This window comes from Molothrus aeneus, chromosome 2 (genome assembly GCF_037042795.1).
Source record: "Molothrus aeneus isolate 106 chromosome 2, BPBGC_Maene_1.0, whole genome shotgun sequence".
Taxonomy (NCBI): Eukaryota; Metazoa; Chordata; class Aves; order Passeriformes; family Icteridae; genus Molothrus; species Molothrus aeneus.
The window spans coordinates 1,460,283-1,486,100 of record NC_089647.1 but is presented as its reverse complement, the minus strand read 5'-3'; the positions used below and the strand labels follow the sequence as shown (position 1 = coordinate 1,486,100).

At 39.7% G+C, this 25,818-nt stretch overlaps 1 protein-coding gene across 2 annotated transcripts in view; it reads right to left on the bottom strand.

The window, feature by feature from the left end:
- Positions 1–25,818, bottom strand: part of FCHSD2 (FCH and double SH3 domains 2) — a 118,789-nt gene that overhangs the window by 44,394 nt on the left and 48,577 nt on the right. For both annotated transcript variants that reach the window (XM_066571853.1, XM_066571854.1), the window contains exons 4-8: positions 13,537–13,613; positions 12,296–12,440; positions 9,327–9,460; positions 8,408–8,462; positions 7,882–8,010 (exon numbers count right to left, since the gene is read on the bottom strand). In XM_066571853.1, the coding sequence (XP_066427950.1) occupies positions 7,882–8,010; positions 8,408–8,462; positions 9,327–9,460; positions 12,296–12,440; positions 13,537–13,613 (540 nt within the window). The remainder of the gene's footprint in view (positions 1–7,881; positions 8,011–8,407; positions 8,463–9,326; positions 9,461–12,295; positions 12,441–13,536; positions 13,614–25,818) is intronic.

Sequence of the window (25,818 nt, the reverse complement as noted above, 5' to 3'; positions counted from 1 at the left end):
TGGATCCGTGGAGTGCCCAAGGCCAGGCTGGACAATGGGCTTGGAGCAACCTGGGACAGTGGAAGGTGTCCCTGCCATGGCAGGAGGTGGAAATGGACTGTTTTTAAACCCAAACCATTCCATGATTCTATGACATACATACACCACAATTACTGTTGTAAATACCATCCGCTGTTAAAGCAAACAAACCTCCCTTGCTTGTGGTTTTACCAAAATTAACATCAAAAGTTGCATTTCCAGTGCAAATCCTCTTTTCACTTCCCTGCAAACATTAACTCACAGTCAGCTGGAATCCAAGTCAGCTCCCAACTGGAGTCAGCACATATTCCATGGACTGTGAACACCAAAAATTCTCTAAGACACTTCTTAGGTATCAGCTGGGAATGTGAGAGATGAGCATTTAAGAAAAACACAAGAGACCACAACTAATGATCTAAATCATTTATGTGGATGCAGAACTACACTACAACCTGGAATTCCTTTCCCCCAGGTTTGATGCACACATCAACACAGAGACAGATGGAAAACAGGGTGGGATCAGGATCAGCTGCTGTGGAACCCACCATGAGCATCTTCTGGAACACTGGGATCATGTGCTGAGCATGATCCCTCCAGCCACCCCCCTCTGTGGGAATGACCATGAGGAGGCCAAGCACACTCATGAACTGCCTGGGAAGGAAAGTTCCTGTGCCCATCTGAGGCTGGAGATAATGCCATCCATGGCTGCCTTAACTGGGATTACAGAATATTTGTGGCTTGCAGCTGACAAGGAGAGGAAGTGAAACAATGGTTCTTTCACTTGCACAAGTCCCCTCTGCAGTTTTAAGGGAGTTTTACAGGATCTTAAAAGAATTGGTAGCACTGAAATAATAAAAGAGATTTATAGAAGAACATGGAAATCTCTGGTGACTTCAGAATTACTTTATCTTAATGCTATTTTTTCGTTGAGGGGCAAACTTTCCATTTTAAAAAACGAATCCCCTGGGTGCTTCTAAATCACTCCAGAAAGTTGGAAACAATACTGTGGACGTAAATTGATTTCTTACAGTGATAATATTGGTTCTGCTTGTTCCAGAGGCTACAGAAATATGTGCTGATGCAAATGGTACCCTTTTATTTCTACAGGACACAGCAGTGCTGGGATAACATTCCTGAGCCAATTGAAGACTTTCAGCTACTGTGTCAACTTATTTTTCAATTCAGACAGAGCCACCAGGGGAAAGAACCCTTTGCCACACACATCTTATTAATTTCAGGGCATAAAGCAAATTATTAACTGGAAGCCACCAAGTCCTCAATTTGGGGTCATTTTTATAAATACTGCCAGCTCCAGCTGAATCTCATTTGTGCAAGTCATGTTTGGAGCCTTCAGTTCCATTTGTTTTAAATGATCACTGAAAGTGCATGGGAAAAGTGATGGATGACTATGCTGCAAACAGAGAAGTCAACACAGCTTCACAAAAACTCCCAACCATTCCAACAAATAAAAACCAGGGCTCACCAGAACATGAAGGTTCCAGCACTGCTGGAACTCATGCAGTTACTCCACTTAATTGCAGAAAAAAACCCCAAAACCAGAAAGCAGAAGGTTAAATCCCAAGGAGAACCTCCTTAGCAAAAAAAATGCTCTTTTAAGGAATTATAGAGTTTTATTATAATTATAAATTCAGGTTTAAAAGGGAGATATTGGTTCAACCTCTGCCCTCAGAGCAGGGTCAAGTATACCAGGGTGCTCATTCCTTGGAAGTCAGCCAGATCTCTTCCTCTATCAGAGTCCTTAAAAACAGGCAAGGGTGTGGAAAAGCCACACTTCACCTGTAATTTTATAAATCAACATCTCAAATTAACAAAGCTCTGCTGTAACTTGTGTTGTTATTGTCACCCACACCTGAGCAAAGGACTGTTGCAGGAAAATGATGTAACCAAGTTTTTATTCAAACCTGCCAAATCATCACAAGAACTCTGATCAAGAACAGGAGCCAAATTACACAACTCCACTTCCTCGTGTCAAGCAAACTGGAAAGTACAGAAAAAACCAGAAAAGCAGCCTGATAATTACAACAGGATAAAAGAAACCACTGAAACCACAAAGACAAAGCACCAGCTTTTGACACTGTTCTCCCTCAAACACCAAAGCCCACACGAGCAATGACATGAAATATTTCCTTTTAAAAGAGCTTAGTTTAGAAATACCTGCTGCTACTCCTTGCTACCTTCTCCAGAATTTTTCTGTGCTCATAAAAAATGCAGCACCACCTGTAAGCTGTTCCTCAGCCTCAGCACAGGGTGCCCAGAGAAGCTGTGGCTGCCCCTGCATCCCTGGAATTGCTCCAGGCCAGGTTGGAGCAGCCTGGGATAGTGGAAGGTGTTGGAACTGGATGGTCTTTAAGGTCCCTTCCAACCCAAACCACTCTGTGATTTTGCAATGGAAGTTTTTGTTCCCTCTTTTTTTCTCTATTTAAATAATCTCAGAACTGTTTAAAGTGTCCAGCACACCTGCTTTTCTTTTTTCATGTCAACATTTCCTCATAGCAAGTTGCTGTGTAAAGTCATTCCTTGAGGTGGTTCATGACGGGAACTTATAGAATTATGAGCACAGCATTAAAAATGATAAAGTTTCTAAAAGGATGAATAACAAAACAGTCCTGATTTGACTTCAAAATCATCTTAGATTTCCTTCTGACCTCAGTTTAAAGTAAAAACCTAAGCACCAGGCAGACAACTTATTTTTAAAAGGGTTTGTGGACTGTACTTTCACATTCAGGTGATGGCAACTCTTCCTAAGCAGCTTGTCAGGAAACTGGCAAAGAATAAAACATTACCAGGCTTTATTTAGTCAGTGCTTTGAGGGGTTTTAATTTCACTGCAGAGATTGAAATGGACATAAAGGACAGATAAAAAGCAAGGCAAAAGGATTCAAATCTTTTCTGAAGAGAGACCTAGAATGGCTTTGCTCCTTATTAAGTGCTGTAATTGGAAAACTAGGAAGGCACAGTAGGAACAATTCTTCATCCTACTGAAAAAGCTGGAAGCAATTTGTATTTTCTTTCCAAGCATCACTGTTTAGTCTGTGATAGCTTTCACAGTTACAAACACAGCAGAGCAAGCAATTTTTTCTTCTCTACAAAAAAATGTTGCAAAATAAAGTAACATACTCTGAACCACTGAAAACAAGCAGGAGCTGTGTGCACCAGGAACCCTGGTATGAAAAACCCCTTTTGCTGCCTGTCACAGAAAAGAAAACAAGGCCATAAGGTGGATTTGTGATTCATTTGTCACAGGACAGCACCACAGCAGCATTCCAGAGCCAGACACAAGAACAAACCCAGCAGCAGCTTCCTCTTGGGAGCAGCCCAAGGTGCCTCAGCCCAGCACACATCACTCTTTCCCAACAGGCTGGAAATCCCTCCTGCAGGCACAAACCCACACTGAGGCTGCAAAATATCTCCACCCCTCCTTTCTCCAACACCAACACAGCCTTTTATTGGATTTTATTGTTCCAAAGCACTGAAGATCCATTCTCCAGGCTGGCTGTGCAGGAACTCCACCTGTCTCTGCTCAGCTCAGCTCACACAGGATGCCAGGACCAACCCTTGATGTCCACATCCAACAATAAACACTCCATGATTCTATTTTATGCCAAGTAAGACACCTTTTAGCCTACTGAAATAAAAGGTAATTTAATATAATTCAAATTACCTTTTAGATGGGAAGAGGCAGCCCCATCAGCTGAGCTTTTCATTCACTATTTATCAATGCAGCCATGTCAGAGCTGAGAGGAAAAACTCATGTTTGCCAGGGCAGTGAGCACTGTCTGCACATGCTGATGGTGCACAGGGATGGTTTGAGAGTGCAGTGCCACAGCTCCAACCCAAAGGCAGCAGCTGGATGCACATCATGGCCAGTGTAGGAAATGGAAAGATAAAAACTTCCACAGACACTGAAAGGTTTCATTTGCAGCCTTGCAAGAAGCTTGGATAGATGTAAAAATAAAAGTACACAGACATTAAGCAGACAAATTATAAACTTATGTTTCTATAGCTGTAAGTAAGAATTTATCTTAGGTAAATAAGAGACTGCATTGAGTAAGATGGTGAAGGGTTTTGTAATGTAGTCATGTAATTACTACACTAAAGTAATTACTAAATTGGTAAAGTATTTTATAATTACTAATATTTAGTAAGTATTTACTTACTGAAGTAAGTAATGTATAGAGTAAGCTAAGAGTTTAAATGTTGTAAGAGAATCATATGTAGTAGCCCATTGGATAAAAGTATCCACAGTGCAGCACAATTAAGTAAAGGTGATAGGTAAGAAAAACAAAATCAACTTTGTGGCAATTTTCTATTGGATTTGAATGTTATATATTGCCTTGTAATGAAGAAACCTGTCCCTACTTTAAGCTATGGCTGACTGCTTACTCTTTAAAATCTCACAGTCTTTGAGGCTGATGTTTATTTTTTAAATAATAAATCAATGAGTAATAAATAATTTTTAGCCCAACTGTGGTCCCTTCAATCCTTTCAATTAACACAGTGATAATAATTGGTATCTCCAAGATAACAGGCCAGGGACTGGATGTGCTCCAGCCAAACCAGCCCTGGCTTCCAGTGAGCCAGAGGGAACAGAATCCACACAGCTCCATCCTAATTCTGGAAACAAGAACCCAAAACCCATGGAGAAACTGTTTATGGTGGATGCAAACAGAAACAGCCTCTGACACATTTGTAAATGTTATATACACTAATACAGCCAAGTATCAGCTGAACAGTTTTCATGTGTTTTTTTCTAGCTCTAAAGATTTTATCATTTTTGGGTAACAACTAAGAAAAACCAGGCACTGACTCCAAAATCTGAAGAGTTTGAGGAGATACTTGATGTGATCTAGAAATGTGGAGAGCCCTGAGCAGTTCAAAGATCAGCTCAAGGGCAGCTAAATGGGGAAACATTCACAGACAGCACGTGGCACTACAGGAATACCTAAGGGCTTACTAATATTGAGATAAAAAGCACATTTTCTGAATATTAATCACAACACAGTAGCAAAGATGTTTAGTTTAGACACTACAACTGCTTATAGCATGTAAAATATACTGGGTCACACCACCACTCAACCTACTGAAACAAAAACCGTGCTGGAAGGGTGAAACTCCCTCCCAAAATCCTCCCCTCCCAGGGATGTCCCCTAGAGATTAATAACATTGCACAGGTGTCTCCATTCCTTTATCCTTCACTCCATTTTCCAGTTCCAGCATCTCTTTCAAAAATGGTAATGGCTATTCAGAGTTCTTTATTTTGTAGGCAGCAATTTTTTTCCCCAAGTTACTGCATTTCTCTTATAAACATTCATTTCATGTGTTTTTTTTCTGCCTGGTGAACCAAAATTGGCAAGATCTTGCTCCATTTCTCAGCCATTGTACATTTGCTTACATTGAATGATTTTTCACCTTCAATTGGTCACCTCTCTCTCCAGCTCCTTCTCCATTTGTGTTAAATCATTCTGCTAAATAAAATAATCTTTTTTTTTCTGTACTTTATACAGTGTAGTTCCCTCAAGAATTTCAGAAGGAGAAACCAGGACTCTGCCAGCAAATCCCACTCCAGATTACAAGCTGCTGTTCCTATTGTATTTATTTATGTATTTAAGCAGTTTCATCCTTCAATTTACATTAGAGCTTCTGGATGAACGAATTGCATTATCCTTGATTTTCCTGAAGATTTTCCCTCTCTCTCCCCTGAAATCTCCAGTAGCCACTCCAATTTTGGGACCTCAGCCTTGTTGCAGAGAATGACCCCATTCCCAGGACACCTGGGTGTGTTCCCAGGGAGTTTTGCTCATGGCCAACAGTGCAAGAGACCTGAATTTACAGCACTTCATTAAAAACACACTTTTGTTTATCAGACAAAGAGATTCAACTGCTATAAATATCTGAGAGATACAGAAAAATAAACCCTGAGTGTTGTCCTTTCCTTCCACAGTAATTTTGGCTGGATGAAAGCACTTAAGCTTTCAGTAAACCACAATTATTTATATCAAAGAATAAGTTGTAAGGCTTTTTCTGTATGAAAAATAAAAAGGTTCAGCTTGAGAAAGGCTGGGAAAAAATTACCAAGGCTATTTGCTCATTTTTAAAAATGATTTCAAGCACCCTTTTTGTTTGTTTTTTTGTGAACCTATTCAATTCCCTTCTGGAATTGCTCCCAAGTAAGAGCCTTAAGTGATGACAGCCAACCATGCATGTAAGTATGGAATTATCTTATGTAAGCATCAATTAATAATTTTATCTGCACCAGCACATGGAAATTCTTTACAAGCATTTCCATGTAGCAAACATTTAGTCAGCACAAATATTCACATTTTACTAACAGAAAAGCACACACAGAGGGAAAAGCAGGAGAATTCCTTTGGTGCTTTAATTTTTTACCTCACTTACCTGCTTTTCATATCAATATTTCCCCCCCAAAATGCAAAGGTATGCTGATAATATAGGGATTTGTTATAATTCTATGCCATTTCTCCAATGAAGCAATTCAAAATGCAAATGACAGACTTCTAAGTCACCCTGCATAGAAATAATTTGTAAAGAGCAATTTCAAGTAAAGTTTGAAAATGTCAACATGTGAAATGCAAGCAGATAAAGTGTGAAGGAGATGATTTTACAATTTATCTGTAACTCTCAAATTCAAAGACACAGGAATAGTGTACATTTAATTAATTCTAGGGTGATATTTAAGAAAAAACAACAGTGAGCAATCAGATTTGAACTTTTTAAAGCCTGTCATTTCCTCTGAGTTCAAGGAGCTACTCCTGCCTTGACCTGGCAAAGTGCCACAGGTGGGAACAAAAATGTTTGCTGCTGTTCCCAAAAACCCATAGTTTGGAAACCAAGATATTTAATAACTCTAGCTCATTAATCACACCATAAAGAAGTGTTCTGATCAGACACAAAACAAAAAGGATTATGGGATATGGTACTAAAGAAGTAAAAAAATCTCCAGTTTCCTTACAAGAGGAAAATATAGGGCTTAGTTTGACAAACCCGACTCCTTTATCCAAGAGAGTTTTTCAATCAGGTTTTTTTTTGGTCCTTTATCCAACTGAGTTTTTGAGTTCAGAAAGGCAGTGAATTAAAAAATTAGGTGATTGCTCAGTTTTGGGGTCTGAAAGCTGGTTCCAAATTTTTCAGACACCACTGCAGGCTCTACCTTCCCTCTCACTCGTGGCAGCTCAGTGGAAGAGCCAATCCAGGACTTTGGACTTTCCTGATTTACCCAGTTCCCAGTTGTGATAATTCACTTGTGGGGAATTTTGGAAGGAATTCCAGACAGGACCTCTGAGTTGTTTTTGATGATGGGGTTTATTTTCTTATCTTCTACATAGGCAGGAAATGTGAGTTCAGCTCACATCTCCACTACATGGCTCAGAAGGTCACAAGACCCTCAGTTACAAGACTTTTTAAGGAGTTATTGATTAATAAAACACTGCCAACAAGGATATTTATGTGTTTGACTCAATCCTTAAATATTTTATCTTATGGACCCATGCTGCACTGCAAACTTTATTAGCTAATCATGTTACGACACAGAAACCTACAGTGCTGCATTCTAAACTCCTTGTTTACCTCTTTTATTTTTTCTATATCTTAAACTACTTTTATTTTTTCTATATCTTAAATTCTAAAACTTTAAACTTTCCTTTACTTAGCTCAACATGTCTCTGCTTTAAACTACAAATCCACATTCTCTCTAAGCTTGGAAGCCTTTCCCAAGGTCTCAGATCAAACCCTGTGTTTAATTCTTGGCTTACAGGCCCAAAGTTTTGAGAATTCCCTGCATTTGGGATTCCAACAGCCTGTGGCAGGCAGAAATCAGCTTCCTTACCTTCATGATGTTCACCAGGTCAGTTTGATAGTAGCGATCCTGGTGGGCATTGGCAGCTGCTAAAGTGAGGAGATAATCATTCCTGGCGTGAATAGCCTTGGAATTGCACTCTGATCGTCGGGCTTTTAACTGCAACAAGTGGAAACACAGCTCACAAAGGGAATCTCAACGACCAAGCATTCAGCAGTAGCAAATTAATTGTGTGTATATTGTGTTAATACAGTGAAAACTTTAGGGCATTTCTAGCTTTTAAGTCTTCCTAATGATGAGGGGATTTCTGATGGATTTTTCTCTCCTGCAATCAGAATTTCAGGTGTGGTCGTCAAAGAACAGTTTTAACTCTAATTAGATAAATAATTCATTGCGTATATTCCATATATAATTCTATACTCTGCCCAGAGAATGCTCTTAGCTCATCCTTTGTCCCACCAATTTCCCTTCCAAGCTGTCCCTCACCTCTACATTCCAGACAATTTGGGGCATTCGCCTCATGAGATGAGCAGCAAAATCCAAGTTTTATACTCACCTTCACACTTGCCTTCTGCAAGCTTATTCTTGACTGAAAAAGACTAAGTTTGGACCTGGAACAAAAATGAGCAGAAGAAATTGAATGATTGCCTTACATCATTTCTACAAAAGTATTTTTTTGCTGTCTGAAGAGTGGCGGTTTAAAAAATAAATAAGAAAACAAACTCAAGTCAATAGCTACTTTAATCTGAATAAGACTGCAGGATAAATCTGCTCCAAAACCCCCAAGCTCAAATTTTTGGCTGTTTTTGTTTGTTTATGTATGATTGTTTACTTTCTTCAGGTGTTATAGGAAATTTGATTAAAGATCTTTTCATCATCCCTCAGAAAAACAGAAAAGATCTCTGAGGAAACCATCATTTCATTCCCTGAGAGCAATTCTGAATAACTTCTAAAAATAAAAATTAAAGGAAAAAAAAGCAAAAGGGGTGTGGTGAACTCCCACAAGACAGGCCAGACTCCAAACCCAAAACATATGTTACTGGTTTTCCTGGAAGGAAGGAAATCACCCTCTTTAGGATGTCAAGGAACAGAAAAAAGCTAAAGCCTCCAAAATTTATCTCAAAAAATGAAAAACAGTGTCCTGCTGCCTTTCCTTCTCTAAATGGACTGATCCAAAATTTGAGATGTATGGACAGAAAAGGAAGTCAGGAGGCTTTAATATCAAAAAAGTGCCAGTTCCATAGAAAATGCTAAATTAAAGCTGTTACTTGAACTTCCTTTCTAAACAAACCAACACAAACAAGTTCGAATTTCCTCTCAGGGTTGCTTGAAATAGCTACAAAAATATATGGGAGCAAAATGCAAAGACAACCTGGCAGAATCTCATTGAAAGCCAAATATCAAGTGCAAAACCTAACAGAAATGTGCTTTTTGGGGCTGCAATTATTCCTGCATATGCCATTAGAAAAACATACTTGGCCTCAATATCAGCTTTCTCCCGCACCGCCTGAGCCATCTGTTCAGTCTCAAAATATTTCTTTTTGCCTTTAGCTAAATCTTTGACTGTCTCCTGTAGTTCAGCTTGGATCCTTGTCAGCTGGTCCACACACTGAAAAAAAGCATTCAGGGAAGAAAATATTACTTTTTTTTGCATCCAAATAATATTATCATCATCGTTTTGCTGCTTTTTATGGTATTTTATAGGGAAGGATGCAGGCTTCAAGTCACTCCTAGTCAATTATTCATGCAGGTCTTTAAAAACTGAACAGAACACAAAACCTCTCTTCCTTTCTTTCTGCTGCTGTTTAAAGTGTTATGATAACCCACAAATTAAACAGAAAAGTTCTGAAAGCTTTGGATGCAGTAACTAGTTGAAGCTATCAGAATACAACCGGGAAAATCCAAAGGCAATCTACTGGAAATGATACCAAAAAATGATTAATCTTTTCCTTCTTTAAAATTTAAAATATGAGGCAAAAGCTGCCACACAAAACACAATACAACAGGAAGAAAAATCATTATATTCAGCAATTCTTCAGACACCCTGCCAGCTTAAGAAAAACGCCAACAAAGTGGGAAAGAATGTGTGCTCAGCAGGATCTAGGTAAGAAAACCAATGTGAATCATCAGTGTCTAGAATTAAAACTCTCTTTAGAAGAGATTACTAAAGATTTTCTTTTACCCAAACTGGACTAAGCATGCAGGAGATTGATAGTCCACTGGATTTCTATTTCATTACAGACATCACAGGCTGGATGTGGTCAGTGAAGGCTCCAGCAGCACCCAGGGGTCAGTTCAAACCTTTGAGTCCTTCAAATGTCACTCCAAAAGTCCAAGCTCTTTTCATATCATCATCACCCCCCTGGCTGCCCTCATTCCAGGTGCTGAACACCCCTGCAAAACACCTCAGCTCCTTCATTACACTAATTATTAATGCATAATTAATGTAACCTCCTTTGGGAGCAGTGCAGGACTGACGGGGTGCTGGGATCCAACAACCTAACATTGACTTCCCCCTGTTCCAGTGCTAAAAAATAACACCCAGCCACCTGGAAAAAACAAACTGGCAGCCAACAGGAACTGCTGGTCTTCTCTCCACACAATCCTGCTCTCCCTGAAGCTGTCAAATTGCTACAAAAAATTCCCACTAAAGGCACTGTTTGATGTGTGCAGACCAATAAAGCAATGGCTCCAGAGGGTGCACTCCTTATAGGCTGGTTTGGGGAGTGGTGGAAGGCAGAATTTGGATTTTTGGAGACCTCTGTGTGCATCAGTGAAAAATGAAAGGTAAAATAATCTGTATGTAAAGGATGGCTGACAAAGAGCTAAAAGCCAGTGAAAAGAACCAGGGTTTTGCAACATCAGTGGGGATTTTGATCCCTAAAATCTCCTGCCACCATCAAAAAATTAAAATATCAAATAACCCCAGTTGTTAAAAAGATCATTTGAGAAGAGTTAAATAATCTTGGTTTGCATCCCTGTAGAATAAAAAAATTATCATTAGACTGGATGCCACTTTAGATGGGTATTCCCATGTAACCTTACAAGTATTTTGCTGACTGAATTTTAATTTTGATAAGCTTTTGTCTGAATGGAGGTCAGAACAATTATTTCTCTATCCATTATTTATCTGTTTGGGAATTCACAGGGAAGGGTGAGAGGCTGCACTGTGTAAAACAATAAACTGGTTGTGTAGGAAAATTAATCCTGCCAAGTGGATGATAATTTCATGTTGTAGGAAAAGCATATCACTGTTAGAATACTCTGAACCAGAATACTGGCCTGATAATTGTAATAACTTGTTCTGCTGATTCAGAAGTGCAGGAATAAAGGAACTTCTATGACTTTTAAGAATGTAAAGATCCCACTTCTGCTGCTGACTCATGAACACTGAATTATCACCACTTGCAGAAGAATAAAGTACAATTATTTACCAGTAAGAATGCCATACAATTGCCACAGCGTTGTTTTGAAAGCTTCACATGAAAATAAAATTCCACAGGACAATAAAACAGCATTAATAAAGTTAATTTTTCCCTCATAAAACAGAAATTGCACATGTTTCTAGGAGTAGAATAATTTGTTCAGATACTGAGAGCTCACATTACAGGAACATCTATTTAAATTTGTAACCAAGTATTTTACAAAAAACTCTAGAACACAGAACTAGGTACGTTCTGGGTCTTTGTTGTCACTTTGTAACAAGGACAGATAAAATGTCTGTTGTTTGGGTTTTTTTTCTTTTTTAATTAATAGGACATCTTCCACTGTTCCAGGCTGCTCCAAACCCCATCCAGCCTGGCCTTGGACACTTCCAGGGATGGAACAGCCACAGCTGCTCTGGGCACCCTGTGCCAGGCCCTGCCCACCCTCATAAATGATTTTCAAATGCAACAAGCAATTAAATTAATATCCAGCTCACTGGAACTACACTATTTTCTCTGCAGGGACAACTACAGATAATTAAAGAGATAATTAAAGCAGCTTTTGGAGCACTTACTTGTGATAGTGTTCCAGGAGGTGGCTGGACAGTCTCCACTCTCCACCCTGGAGATTGCTCAAGCCATTCCTCCATGTTTCAGAGGAGTCTTTTCTTAAAATTTGAACTTCTTCTAAGAAAAACCACTTGCAATTGTCACAGCAAACCCAATGCAATGCAATTTCTACAGCACAGTGTGAGATTTGCTGAGATACATTTGACCAACTGATATAATATTTTTAGGAGATTCATTTCCAAGCAGTTACAATTTGAGATAACAGCTCAGAATTTTGATCTCTCTCCAACAAGCTGCATAAGATGAAGAGTACTATAAGATGAATCTTACATCTGTAAGATGAAGAGTACTTACATATTTTAGAAGTGCCACAATAAAAGATTTCAAAAAGCATCTTTTTCCTCAATAAAAATGACAATAGTTTAGAGGATTTTTTAAAGCACAAGTACCTTCTTCAGCTGCTGCTCCTTAAAGCACCGGACACTCCTGGCTGGTTCAGAAATTAAGTTTTTATAGTTCTCACAGATGTTGAGTCGGGACTGGGCCACCTGCATGGTGCCTTCTAAGAGTGATTTCCAAACTGAGTACATGCTCCTAAAATAATGAAACACAGAGAGGGTGTGGGAAGGAAGAAAGGGAGGTCAGGTGTTCCACTAAAAATGTGGATTTATAGAATCTCCCAAACTGGAAGGATCTTCCACAAGAATCAGAGTCCAGCTCCTGGGCTGGTTTATGTGACAGCAGCACACATTTTTCCAAGAACTGCTTTTAAAACTATTAAAGCACAATCCTTTAGGCTGAACCAGCAAATATCTCCACTTTTAACAAAACCTTTAATGGAAGTTATACCAAAAATAAAGATTTTCCCACCTGTTCCTCTCTTGTGATTCAATTTGCTACCAAACATTTTGGATTCAGCACTTGGGGATGGGTAGGGAGGGGTTTGGAGAAGATCTCTGGTACTGTGGGATCTCACAGGTGTTATGGGAGTGTTTTATGTACACTTGAGACTGATAATTCAGTTTATTTCTTTCTAAACACACAAGCAACGTGAGGGTGCTGAAAGTCCCAAACACAAATCTGTCAATTTCTTCCTGCTTGAAATAAACCTTGTGGAAATACAAAGAAGACATTAAAAGAAAACATCTGAACGCTTATTACAAATATTTAAGAGGTGCTGCTGTTCAAAGGCTTTCAGCAACTGAGTTATTTCTGGTTTCATGTTTTATCCACCTTTCATGTTAATGAAATAAAGTTTTGTAAACAACCGTCTCCTGCTTTGCATCCTCCCTGCTGTCAGATGTGATTTTCACAAAGAACAGCCTCATAAAATGAGATCTCTTCCTCTCTTTTCCTGTGAAACAATCCACACACTTATCCCTCTAGCCTTAAAGTTATCTACAAAAATCTATATTCAGATACAGGCATTAATACCCAAACAGATGCAAATTACAGTTGTGGTCCTGTCAAGCTGTTTTGTTTCTCCCATCTTCCTAAATATTCAAGTCATAAACATCTATTTAAGACTAATCTCAGGAAAACAAAGCTTCTCTTTTAACTGGCAATGCTCTACTACAAAGGAAAAAGAAAAATTAGCTACAGAAAAGCAGTGATTCATTGTTAAGTAAAATAATGACACAAATTGAAATGATAAATACAGTAATTTTGAGATATCCAACTGGTAAATTACCTATAATCACTTCGTTCCTCAGCTCTTATTCCAAGCCAGTCCTTCTTTAAGTATTGGCTAGCCAGCTTCTGAATGCTCTGTTAAAAAAGGGGGAAAAATAGTTAAAAAAAAAAAAGGTAATTAAAATACCATTTCTGCTCTTACATCAGACAAATGAAAACCCAAAGAAGCAATCTCCAGCTCAGCAAATGTACAAATTCCCACACTCAGAGCTGGGAATGTTGGAAGGGAAAGGGCTGAACTTGTGTGAGGACCCCAATTTGTATTTCTCTGGATCAGGACAGGGGGGCTCCCAGAATCCAGGAAACATCTGGATCATCACTTATGAGCCCCCCCTGACATGCCCAGCTCAGATCATCCAAGGCTGCAGGAGCTCTGCTGCTCCCAGGAGGAGCCCATTACCCAGAGCATTACACCAGACAAGAGATTGACAAATGTAGCTCATCTTTAATTATTAATGTTAATTGCACCCTTCAGTCCCTGAGTTTCTTTTTGCACGGCCTCAGGAAATCAATAACAACATTTTCATACTCAAGGTCAGAAAGCAGCAAGGTTTCATTTGTAACCACACAGGGTAGGGGAGCTGCTCCACACCGACCCCTCCTCTGGCTGCAGACCCCTCCATTTTCCTCAATATATCCATATATATTCAATTTTCCTCAATATACCCATACATATCCCATTTTCCTCAATATATATGCCAATTTCCTCAATATATCAGTATATATCCCAATCTTCTCAATATATCAATATACATCCCATTTTCCTCAATCTATCAATATATATCCTATTTTCCTCAATATATCAACATACATCCCATTTTCCTCAATATATCAATATATATATCACATTTCCTCAATATATCAATATACATCCAATTTTCCTCAATATATCCATATACATCCCATTTTCCTCAATATATCAGTACATATCCCATTTTGGGGACATGAGTTAGTGGTGGGACAACAGCTGGACTCGAAGACCTTGAGGATCCTTTAGAACCCAAACCATCACCACAGAAACACCTCCACCTTTTGTATGTTAGTATACACAAGAAAGAAGTGGAGATCTGGGTGAAAATTCCCTCTCCAGCTAAGAATCAATGCCCCAGGAGTATTTTGGAAAAGCATTCCTGAGGAAGAGCCTGGGGTGAGACATCTTTGCCCAGTGTCATTTATTTACACTTTCCATATCATGTTTAAGATGCAACAACCTTTGAATTACTCCTAGAAAAAAATATCAGGAGTAGCTCAAACAGCACAAGATTTTATTTATGTCTTACAGTGGTTGAAATTTATTACCAAGCTATGATTTGATCAATGTGTTCACATAGAAAAATTAAATGTTGCTAATAGATCACTAGTAGCAAAGTCGTGCTCCCTCACGTTTTTTAAAAAATGTGAATTCCATTAGGTAGCTGTTAAAAAATCCCAGATAAAAGGAAAAACAGCATTTCCTTTAACCCTGGCAGAGCGATTTGTGATGGGATTTGGAGCTTTATGAGATGCCTCCACCTGGTGCTAATTCCATGTTTCCACCATTTATTCTTCAGACTCCACTACGAGATCTGCCTCAAGATGCTGAACACACATTCCCCAACAGGAAAAAAAGCTCACTGGCAGCTGAGGACAAGCTCTGCCAAAATTAAGATGCAAAAAAAGTCACAAGAGGGATAAATAAAGCTATTTTTGCCCAGAGAAATCCTATCACTGATGTCAGCAAATAAACCATAAACCCAGCGGGATTAACCATTTTTTTCCAAACTGAACAAGCTTAGCAACAGAACCACTCAAAAAAGTGAAGAGAATAGGGAGGATAAAAGAATCATGGAATATCCTGAGCTGGAAGGGACCCACGGGATCACAAAATCAACTCCTGGCTCTGCACAGTCCAACAATCCCACCCTGACAGCATTGTCCAAACACTCCTGGAGCTCTGGCATCCAGGAAAAAATCAGCACAATTTCAAACACACTCAGATTTGTATTTCCCAGGGCTGCAGCTCCTACTTGATGCTCCCTAGCACCAGACCTCCCCTCAAGTCTACTTATTGACATTTTCTAATAAAGCCATTTGTGGCAGATATTGGGAAGGAAAAAAAAAATACTTGCTATAATACTTACAAAAGGGATCACCACTAGAAAAGAGGGAGATGACCCAAATTAAAAGATCATTGTTAGAAGACTTTTTAAGAGTCATATTAACAATACTTTCCAAAGCAGTTGGTAAGGTTTTTATCTGTAATAATAATGGAGAGGTGCTGGCGACAGCAGGTACCCAAAAAACCTATAATTGATAGCAGAAAGCATGACAGACACAGCTGATGTAAAACTGAGTTTTGGGACTATCAGGCAGCCAAATTCAGTACTGCTTTTCATTTAGGTGGTTTCAGTATCTTGCATCATTTTGATCCCTTCTCTTTATCACAGCAGCTTTCTGACATGATTATTTCTTTTTTGCATTATTTTGTTTGCTAAGTCCTCTTCTGGCAGGCAAACACTCCACAACAGAGAGGCTTCAGTATCTCTCTTTACTTTGCTTCTTCTCTGGAAAAAGCAAGGGTACTCCCAATTAAACTGACTTCATGGGAAGTGTGGAAGCCACTTTTACTAATCAACAGCTGCAAATTAACACTCTCCATTAGCAGCTAGAAAAAGTCACAGTTTTATTATGTATTAATTCTTATTATCAGACCCATCCATTGCTTATGTGCAAAAGAGCTTTGCTTTATTTTACTTTTAAATGGGAAAAAAGTGTTGAGAATGTTGCACTTTGTCATTATTGTGAGTACAGGCACTGTGGAAATTCTGTTTTATTTCAGTACTGCTGGTTCTTCCAAAATAAATTTGACAGCTACACCAAGACTCTCCTGCCACTGTAAAAACAGCATTTTGATTGATATCAGATATTTTCAAACCCATATTTTTAGAGAACAAAGACTGTATGGGCCATTCACTGATGATCCTTGTGGGTCCCTTCCAGCTCAGAATATTCTGTGTAATTAATGAAGCAATCTATGAGGACTGGCTGAGGATGAAGGGGAATTGTCACACACAGAGACTCAGAGACTCCTCCTCCTCCTCCTCAAAAAAAAAAAAAAAAAAAAAAAAAAAAAAAAAAAGACAAAAAACCCCCACACAGCCAAAATGCAAAATGTCTAGATTTTGAAGCATTGAAGAATGTTCCTACTACACAAATGAAGAAATTAGGTGTACCCAAACCAAGAAATTTCAGGCACTTCCCCAGTGCCCTCAGCTTTTTTTCTCAAACCAGTGAGATTTGACCCAACTTCAGCGAGCTCAGGGAGCCTGACTCACTCAAACACAGCTACCTGGGGCCAAAACTTCAGGAGGGAGCTTTAGCAATCACACAGATGTTTGCCTCACAAGCTTCAAGAGTAACCTGGAAGAGATTTTACACCCTTGCCAATCTCTTGGAAATGTTTGGACAGGGAGAAGGGAGCAGAAAATGCAATACAGCCTGTGAGGTGAGAACTCTGGCTCTTGAATCCAGCAGAACAATTCAGTGTCAGTACTAAAGTCTGGGATAGTGGTTATTTCAAGTGACATTTTATTTACCAGAGCTAGATTAAATATTTTAATGAGAATGAAGGGACACAGGCAGGGATTCCAGGCAGGATGTGACGTGGCTCCACTGGCATCACAAGCTCTGTCAGACACAATTCCTGTGCTGGGAGCTCACAGAGGGTTTTAGGCAGCAGTCCTATGGCCAAATGAAAATGAAAACAATCCCTGCAACAGGCAGCACATGGACTTCTCTAGTGCATCCTGGCACTTCCCAAAAGGTGCCCTGACTGCTGATCTGCACTGCCTTTAACATGGTTAAATGAGAGATAAAAGAGGTTCCCCTGTGCCTGCAGCATCAATTGCAAAATTCCCTGGAAACACTAGGAAAGGCTGGTTATTTAAGGTGAACCTACACCCCTAACCATGCTGCTTCTCTTTCCTCAAGATGGGATTTTCCTTTCCACTATCAGATGACTCCAAAACAATATAGAGTTTCACTCATTCATTTATTCATTCACAATTTTGTTCCAAGCAGCTTCATTTCTCTTTTTATTTTCAGATATTTGAAGCATGACAAGAAAGCAAAGAAAAACAAAGTGGGAAGCTAAAAAATTCATGTACAGCAGTTAAGTATCACCTCAGGCACTCCTGCAATCAGGTTTAGCAAAGGAAACGTCAAAGCTCTTCTCATTCACTTTGTTCATTTGTTAAAACTGTTGCTTTATTTGCAGCATCTTAATTCTCTCCAAAACAACCTGAATGAGATATAATTTAACTTTTCCTCTCCCAGCCCTTCTTTAAAAAAAAAAAGGCACTAAGTTGGTCCTTTTTTTTCAAAGGTTTCACAGTTTTCAAAGACAACACTCACAGGGCTAAGACAGGAAATGATCAGAGGATAAATCCACTGCAGCCAAGCTGACTAGACCTAAAGCCAATTCAGATTCATTCATTCATCAAAATATCCTCTAACCTATTATATTCTTGACCTTTCATCAGGCCAGGATCCATAGCTAATCTAGGGATTCATATTCTGTATTACTTGGCACAAAACCAGTGTTGGAAGTTTCTTTCTCTGGCTTATTAAGAGTCTCCCTTATTATGAATACCCTGACAGATTTTAAGTAATAGAATCATACTTCACTAAGCTTCCAACTGCTTTTTCTCTGAATTCTCCTGCCTTTGGCTTCCAAATTTTAGGATTTTAGGCATCAAGAAAAATTAATTGTAATCTCCATGATGTGGCATCACGGCCATAACTTAATCACAGATATTTCCAATTCTGAGCAGATTACAAACCAGAATAAATCCAGTTACACCAACCTAGGTCAGTATTCATGTAGAGAAATTATTTTCACTTCCTAAATTACATATTTTAAATTGCTACACTAAGGATATGTTGCTATTTGGAAACATTCCAGGTTATTTTGAAGGCCTTTTGCTGAATGACTCCTTTAAAAATGACTGTGATGATGTTCTTATTGCACCATCCAGGATTTATCCAGTGAGAGTATTTCAGGCAGCCTGAAGTTTAGGGACTCTCTTCTCACCATTTTTAGCTCTACAACCCCTGAGAAAGTACAATAATCCAAGCAAATAAAAATCCCCCAGCTTTCCAGCCACCCAGTGAGGAAATCTGAGTAAAATTCCCCCATCTTAAAGCGTGAAAGTTGGATAACGGCTGAAGATTGATTTTATTCTTCAAAATACAAGGAGCTCCTGTTTAAACCATCTAAAATTATTCCTTCTTATGCTTGAAATAACTAGATTCCCCTAGATCGTGAAGCTGTTCTACATAAACTCAGAGTTCTTTTTCAGTGCTAGCTTTCTTTAAGTCCCAATGAAACTGTTAGAAAACCTCAGGAAGGGGCAGAGCCTCAGGTTGTATTACAAGGTATCAGGAGGTTTCCACCACATCACATCTCCCTGGAGCCAAAGGCACATTAGCAGCTCTGGAGAAGAAGTCAGTTTGCCTTTTGGTTCAGAAGTCTGTGCTTCCTGAGCAAATCCCATTCCTAATAGATAAACCAAAGTCCTGGATCACATTTCGGATGGGGAACCACTGCTTTACACTACTCCTTATAAACCAGATTTCTTTTCCTCCCTACTGCACTAGACTATGTCATTTTTGGCTGAGTTAATTTTTAACTTTTAGGAAACTTTTAACAACTTTGGACCTTGCTCCTTAGACAGATCTAAAGCTTAAAAATAGGAAAATTCATGAGGTTCCACAAGGCCAAGTGCAAGGCTGTGCAGAGGGGTCAAGGCAATGACAGGACACAGGGAATGCCTTCCCAGTGACAGAGAGCAGGGACAGATGGGATTTTGGGAAGGAATTCCTGACTGGGAGGGTGGGCAGGCCCTGGCACAGGGTGCCCAGAGCAGCTGTGGCTGCCCCTGGATCCCTGGAAGAGTCCAAGGCCAGGCTGGACAGCCTGGGATCGTAGGAGGTGTCCCTGCCCATGGCAGGGGTTGGGATGAGGTGATTTTTAAGATCCTTTCCTGAAATTAACACTGAAGAGTGAAGTCATGGCAAACAACCTCTTTTCCTCCATGTCTGATCCAGGTCTGATTGCCAGCATTAATTCAAAGCAAAGTTTCTCAGGACACAAATACAAAATGCCACCCAAATCCCCCAGAGATGGCACAGCAGCATTTCTGCCATTCCCTCCAAAGAGGAACCACCTTGGGGACACCAATGCCACATCCTTCCTCTGTCTCACACCTCAGCTGAAGCAGGACATGGGGGACCCGTCTGTCTGCTCCTCACCACCGTTTCCTGCTGCTTTCAGGGATACCAGCCAGAAGCATCCCTTTAATTTGAGTCTGAAGAAACTTCTGGGGGGTTTTAACCAGCACTGCTGTCAGGTACAGGGGTTCTTCTTCTCTGTTTGAGCTGCTAAGAACAGCACTTTCAACAAGCACCAAACTGAGTCTAAGGACTCCTGGAATGCTGATTTTTCCTTTCCCCTCACCCAAATGGAAGCTCTGTGTTGCTGGACATAAAGACAGACAACAGGATCATGATGTGGAGCCTTGGGAAAAAGGAAAGCCCCAGTCAGGACTAAAAAAAAAGGGTAGTTCTCAAATTCTCACCTTCCCCATAATTACCTCCATGAGTTCTGTTTTGCTGAGTGAGACCAAAACCAGATACTTCCCAGTTTTGTAACATGTGAGGTGCACAGCAATAATTTCCAAATTTCCTGTAATTCAGATCTTGGGTGGCTGATGAAGGATGGCAAAAACCTCACCTTCCACAGCGTTTTTTGGCTGGAGAACACTGTGCAGCCGCTGCTCTACTAAACAGAAGGATCAGGATGGGATCTCCTAAGCCAAGCCTGAGCTATGGATTAAAAATCCCTATTAACCAGTTCACTTGCCTCAGGGAACCAGTTCAAAACTTTTGAACTAGCTCAAAAAGCAGGGAAGCACTAGAAGAGCTACAAAGGGACAATCAGAGTAAACCAGGAATGCTGAGTGACCTCTCTGTATTGTTTCAAAGAGCTACAAAATATGTATTTAAGACCAGTAAGTCATGGCTGCAACATTGTGGTTCTCTCATCCTCACTGTAGGACTTGGCACTGACCATAACAACAAACCATAATTAATAAACTACAGGCGTGTCGGGTTTTATTTTTTAATAATGCCATTTAGGAGGATTCAATTTTTAAATATTTGCTATTTTGAGAGAAACCTTTCTGAATTTGTTTCATTCTCCAAAGTGCTGTCACTGAAGCTGCTCTGTGTTATTCCCTGGAAGTGTCTCCAGCAGGTCAGCATTTCCTATTCTGTGGGAACTTCTTAATTAAAGGTTCACATGATTACAAAGCACGGACACAGCTCCTGCTCTATGGAGCACAAAGCTGATTTTTCTCCCACCCTAAAACAGCTGGCAAATAACTCTGAAATCAGTTGTACTTCACATAATATTTATTGATCACTTTGTAACAGTGGAAGTGTTACTGCTGTGAAGTTTATCCTGTTTAAACTGTGAAGTTTTAAAATTAATTTTGAATTTGGTAATTAGCTTTTGAGCTTGGTCTATCTTCAGAATACGGAACCTGCAATTAAGTCAGATTTTGGCATAAATTTAATTGTGTACATCATAATATGAGGTAAAAATGAAAAATCTGCCTGAAAATGCAATGCCATATTTTTAAGGAGTTCAGTACGTTTCATCTGTCTGGCAAAGTTTACATGAACAAATTTTGCTCTGAAAGCATCACCACTATTCAGAATTCACTACTTAATAATTAAATAATTTTTTAAATTCATATTTCTTGTACATTCTGTTCAACACTAACCCCTAAAGGTCCACTTCAAGCCTTGCTGAAATCAACCCCTCTAAATAGAAGATGATAATAAAAATTGTGCACAGCAGTCAGTTCCTACAGCTTCATAAATTTATGCAGTTTGAGACTAATTAGCAAAGCCCTTTTTCATCAAATATTTCAGGGAAGACATAGTGGCATGGAAAAGAAATTCTGGGATGCTGCAGCCACACATTCCAAGCGTCACTGGTCCCACCACAGCCCCACAATGTCCTTGATGCCAGTGAGTTTTAAGGTCCCTTCCAACCCAACCCATTCTGTGATTTCATGAGGAAAGGTTTGCCAGTGCTCACCTAGTTATGCTCAGATCAGCAAAATAATTAAATGCAGCACAAACTCTACAGCAGTCAGGGAATTTAACCCCTCACCTGTCACTCTGGGTTTGTTCTGAACCCCTAAATCTGCACTAAAAGTACAGTTACAAATGTCAAGGGTAGAAGACAAAGAGACCTAAATTTCTGAAAAAGAAATGAAGATGATTCACCTTGGCTGGATAACTCTTCCAGCTGCACAAACAACCCAAGAGCTCCCTGGAAATCAGGGAGACAAGTGTGCACGCTTCCATCCGCCAAGGAATTTTGGCACCACCATCCAGTTATGGAAAACAAAGGTTTGGACTTCCTACATGAAACAGCTGGATTGATCAGGCAGCCTGAGGAGGAGCAGAGTAAGAACAAAGTTGTACCTAACAACATTTTCAGCATTCTACGTCAGCAGACACCAAAGCCACATTATTCTTCTGGCTAGTAAACTTTGAGACTTGATGCAGGAAAAGGGACTGGAGAACTCATCATTTCAAGTGGAGAAAAAGAAGAAGAAATACTTTATTTATTCCTGGGTGAGGGGAATTCCATGTAAGTGTTTTTTAGGAAGAATACCCATTCATAGAAGAGCATAAAAAATGGTGGGATCGTGTCCTGCAGGGAAATACAGAAGTGGTAACCTCAAAAAATTTCAGGAGAAACTTGAAGCCATTTCCTCTTGTCCCGTCCCTGTTTCCCCCTGGCTGTCCCCTCCTGTCAGGAGCTGTGCAGAGCCACAAGGTCCCCCCTGATCCCCCTTTTCTCCAGGCTGAGCCCCTTTCCAGCTCCCTCAGCCTCTCCTGGGGCTCCATTCCCTTCCCAGCTCCATTCCCTTCCCTGTACACCCTCCAGACCCTCCATGTCCTTCTTGTCCTGAGGGGTCCAAAACTGCCCCAGGACTGGAGGTGCCTCAGCAGTGCCAGCACAGGGAACAGAATTTTGTTTGGATTCTGTTGGGTTTGTTTTGGTTTTTGGTTTTTTTTGGAAAGAAGTAATTAAAACAAATCCATTTTAGAGCTTTGAAAACCCTAAAACTCTTAGAGGGTTTTTTTCCCATAGGAAAAAGTAAACAGTGCCCACAGTAGCAGGGAAGCCACAGGAAGGTTACCATGAGAAGATCCCAGGTGGATGTGGCACATCAGAACCACCATTAATAATTAAACTGGGTCTAGAGAAGATCACTGATATCAACATTCCCAGGCAAGGGAGCTCCAAAGCTCACATCCAGCTTCCCACAGGCAGCAGTGATGCCCAGGGATCACAGCCTTTATAATTCCCTTAATTTACCACAGAAAATCTCCCACCTTTCCAAGACTCCACATTAACCCTGAAGTAATAACTTAACAACAAAATTAGCAAGTGCACAGCACATTCCTTAACACCTCATATATCCTATAGGACACAGGATGTGACATCCTCATTCCTTTAGCTGAACCTTTGAAGTATTGCCTTATATTTCCAGGGATTTGCCATGGTTTTGTTTTGTCCTTTATAAATCAAACAGTAGCAGAGACTGAAAGGAAAATTTAAGGCTACAGAATAAAGTTATGCAAACAATACAAAATTTTAAGTAACATTTTAGCTATCTTAAAGTGTCTTTAATAGCATTTTATAGAGTAAATTTACTGTTTTACAGTATGGTAGTACTTTAAATCAAGGATATTATTTTTTAGAAAAAAAAAAATCTCTATTTTCAACAGGACAGAAAAGCTGGCAGCAATAATGCAAAGATGTTAAAGGTTGTGTTCATGTTCAAACATCTGTAGAAAAAAAGAAACCCTTCCACAACTCAGGATACAGGTGCCAAAGCACTCACTAAGGGGAAAAACAGTCTATTAGAAAGCAATTTTTCTCTGAAGTCAGAAAACAAGCCAACCCTACAAGAGCTGCCAAGAACATCAGAGTCCAACTCAGTTTGACTTTGTTCACATGAAAAAAAAAAAAAAAAAAGAAAGAAAAAGAAATTCCTTCCTGCTCAGTTAAGAAAGAATTTAACAGGAACAGTTCAGAAAAACAAAAAATCATCACGTCAATAGAAAGCACAGACAGAGAAGGAAAGCTTGTCTTAGGGAGCTTAAAAAACGCATTAATTCAGGCTCAATGTTTGCTAAGCACAGGTCCATCCAGAGGAAGGTTTTTTGTAGAGGTTTATACATTATTTCCCACGTGCAGCTCCTGGAATTGGTGTTATCAGACAAACAGAACGAGGCAGAAAAGGCAGTGCCGGGGGAAAGGAACCATCTGCTCTGCACCGCGCCGACACAATGGGGAAGGGCTGCAGTTTGGCAGCTCGGCACTGGGAAGCATATGGCACATTTCCTCTCAACTGGGCATTTTCTGCCTTCCCCCACCTCGTGTCACAACCCTCTCAGCCCGTGTGGGGTTTGTTGGAAGCTTTGTGGTGCTGCAAACGAAGGTGCGGAGCTGCGCAGGGGTGTTCTGAAGGAGGGTGCCATTTCCTCATATTGGTGCCTTGGCTATTTTTCTGCTTTCTGAATGGATTGTGGGCTAATTTCTCACCACAGATATGAAATGTCCTCCTATTCTGGTTTCAAAATTGGAAAATTCCCAAACTGCTTCCAGGGCAGGTCCCAAAAAAAGGAAGGAAAAGAAAAGAAGGAAGACTGAAGTCCTAATCTTAGTCCTAAACAAAGATTATCTGGACCAATTTGCTTGGGTTCTTATCCTTACAAAAGCAAAGGCTCAAATCCTAGCAAACTAAGATTATTTGGATCAAATTTCTTTGGATTCTTTATCTTAAAACAGCAAAGGCAATATTTGTTTATGTATTTACTGATATTTACAAGAGAAGCTCTTGAGCCACAAGTTGACTCATATATTAATAAAATAAACCAGAGAAGCCTGAAATTCCAAGTCTATGCTGGTAACAAATATATTTTAACATAAAATTAGCCAAGAACAGGGCTGAAATGAGTTCCTTGGAAACAGGTTTGCATTTCACACACAAGCGTTCAGAGACAACAACTCAGGTGGTTCTATCCAGCTTGTTTAGAACAACGTTTTGCTACAATGATAAATGGAAGCTCTCAATTACAGTTCCACATCAGCAAATTAAATGAGATAAATGCAGACTGCAGCAGATTTTTCTGCTCTGGTTTCTGGGAGCACCAGTGCCCTGGGTATGGTCAGCAGTCTTTAACATCAGGCCAGGCAGAAGGACAGAGACCAAAACCTCCCAAAATCAAATACGGCAACAACAACTCAAGTTTGAGGCAAAAAATGACATGCAAAGGTTAACATAATGCAAATGAAGTGAGCCCAGGAGGGAATGAGACCATGTCAATCCCCACCACACTGATCTCAGCACATCAGCACCTTAATTTAATCCCAGATTACACAGCAGTTACATGAAGCTGCACTATTCACCCTGCAGTACTTTGAGCATAAGGTATTCAAAGTCAAGCCCTGGTGAGTACTGAGAATTCTTATTTTGTATCAAGCAGCAGCTTTCACTTTGCAGAGATCAGTAGATATTATTTTTAATCCTTGGATCTAAAAAAATACAAGGGGGAAAAACATCCACAACTTCCATGGATAAGTATCAGCAACTACAAGGTTATTCCAACAGGAATAGCCCTTCACAAGAAAGCCACAAATTATTCCTATTAAAAATGAAGCAGATGAGCTGGAGGGAAGGGGAAAACTGCAGATTCCAGTCCTTAAAATAGAAATAGTATTATCCAAAGGGTTCTGTTAAGCACACTCACAGGGTGAGCAGGGAGAAATAAAGTGGGAAGGCTGAAAGTTTTTAGGAGAAAGCAATGACATTTAACACTCATATTGCAAGAGATGCTGTGTAATGAAGTTCCCCCAAAGTGAAGAGCCCTTGGAAGAACAGATGAGTTTGATGGCAAAAAGGGAACACACAGAATAATGTAGAGAAAAATGAATCCACACTGCAATTCAGGAAACCATTCCACTCTTCAGACTTGAATTCAAAGCAATATAAAGCAAATATAGGTCTAAACCCTGGATAATATCCTTAGAACAGTGGGAATAAACAAAAAAAACCCCCAGCTATTACATCTGGTCATCCAAAATATCTCCCAGTGACTGTATGTATATATTTATTATATTTAAGTATATATTAATATATATATTTAT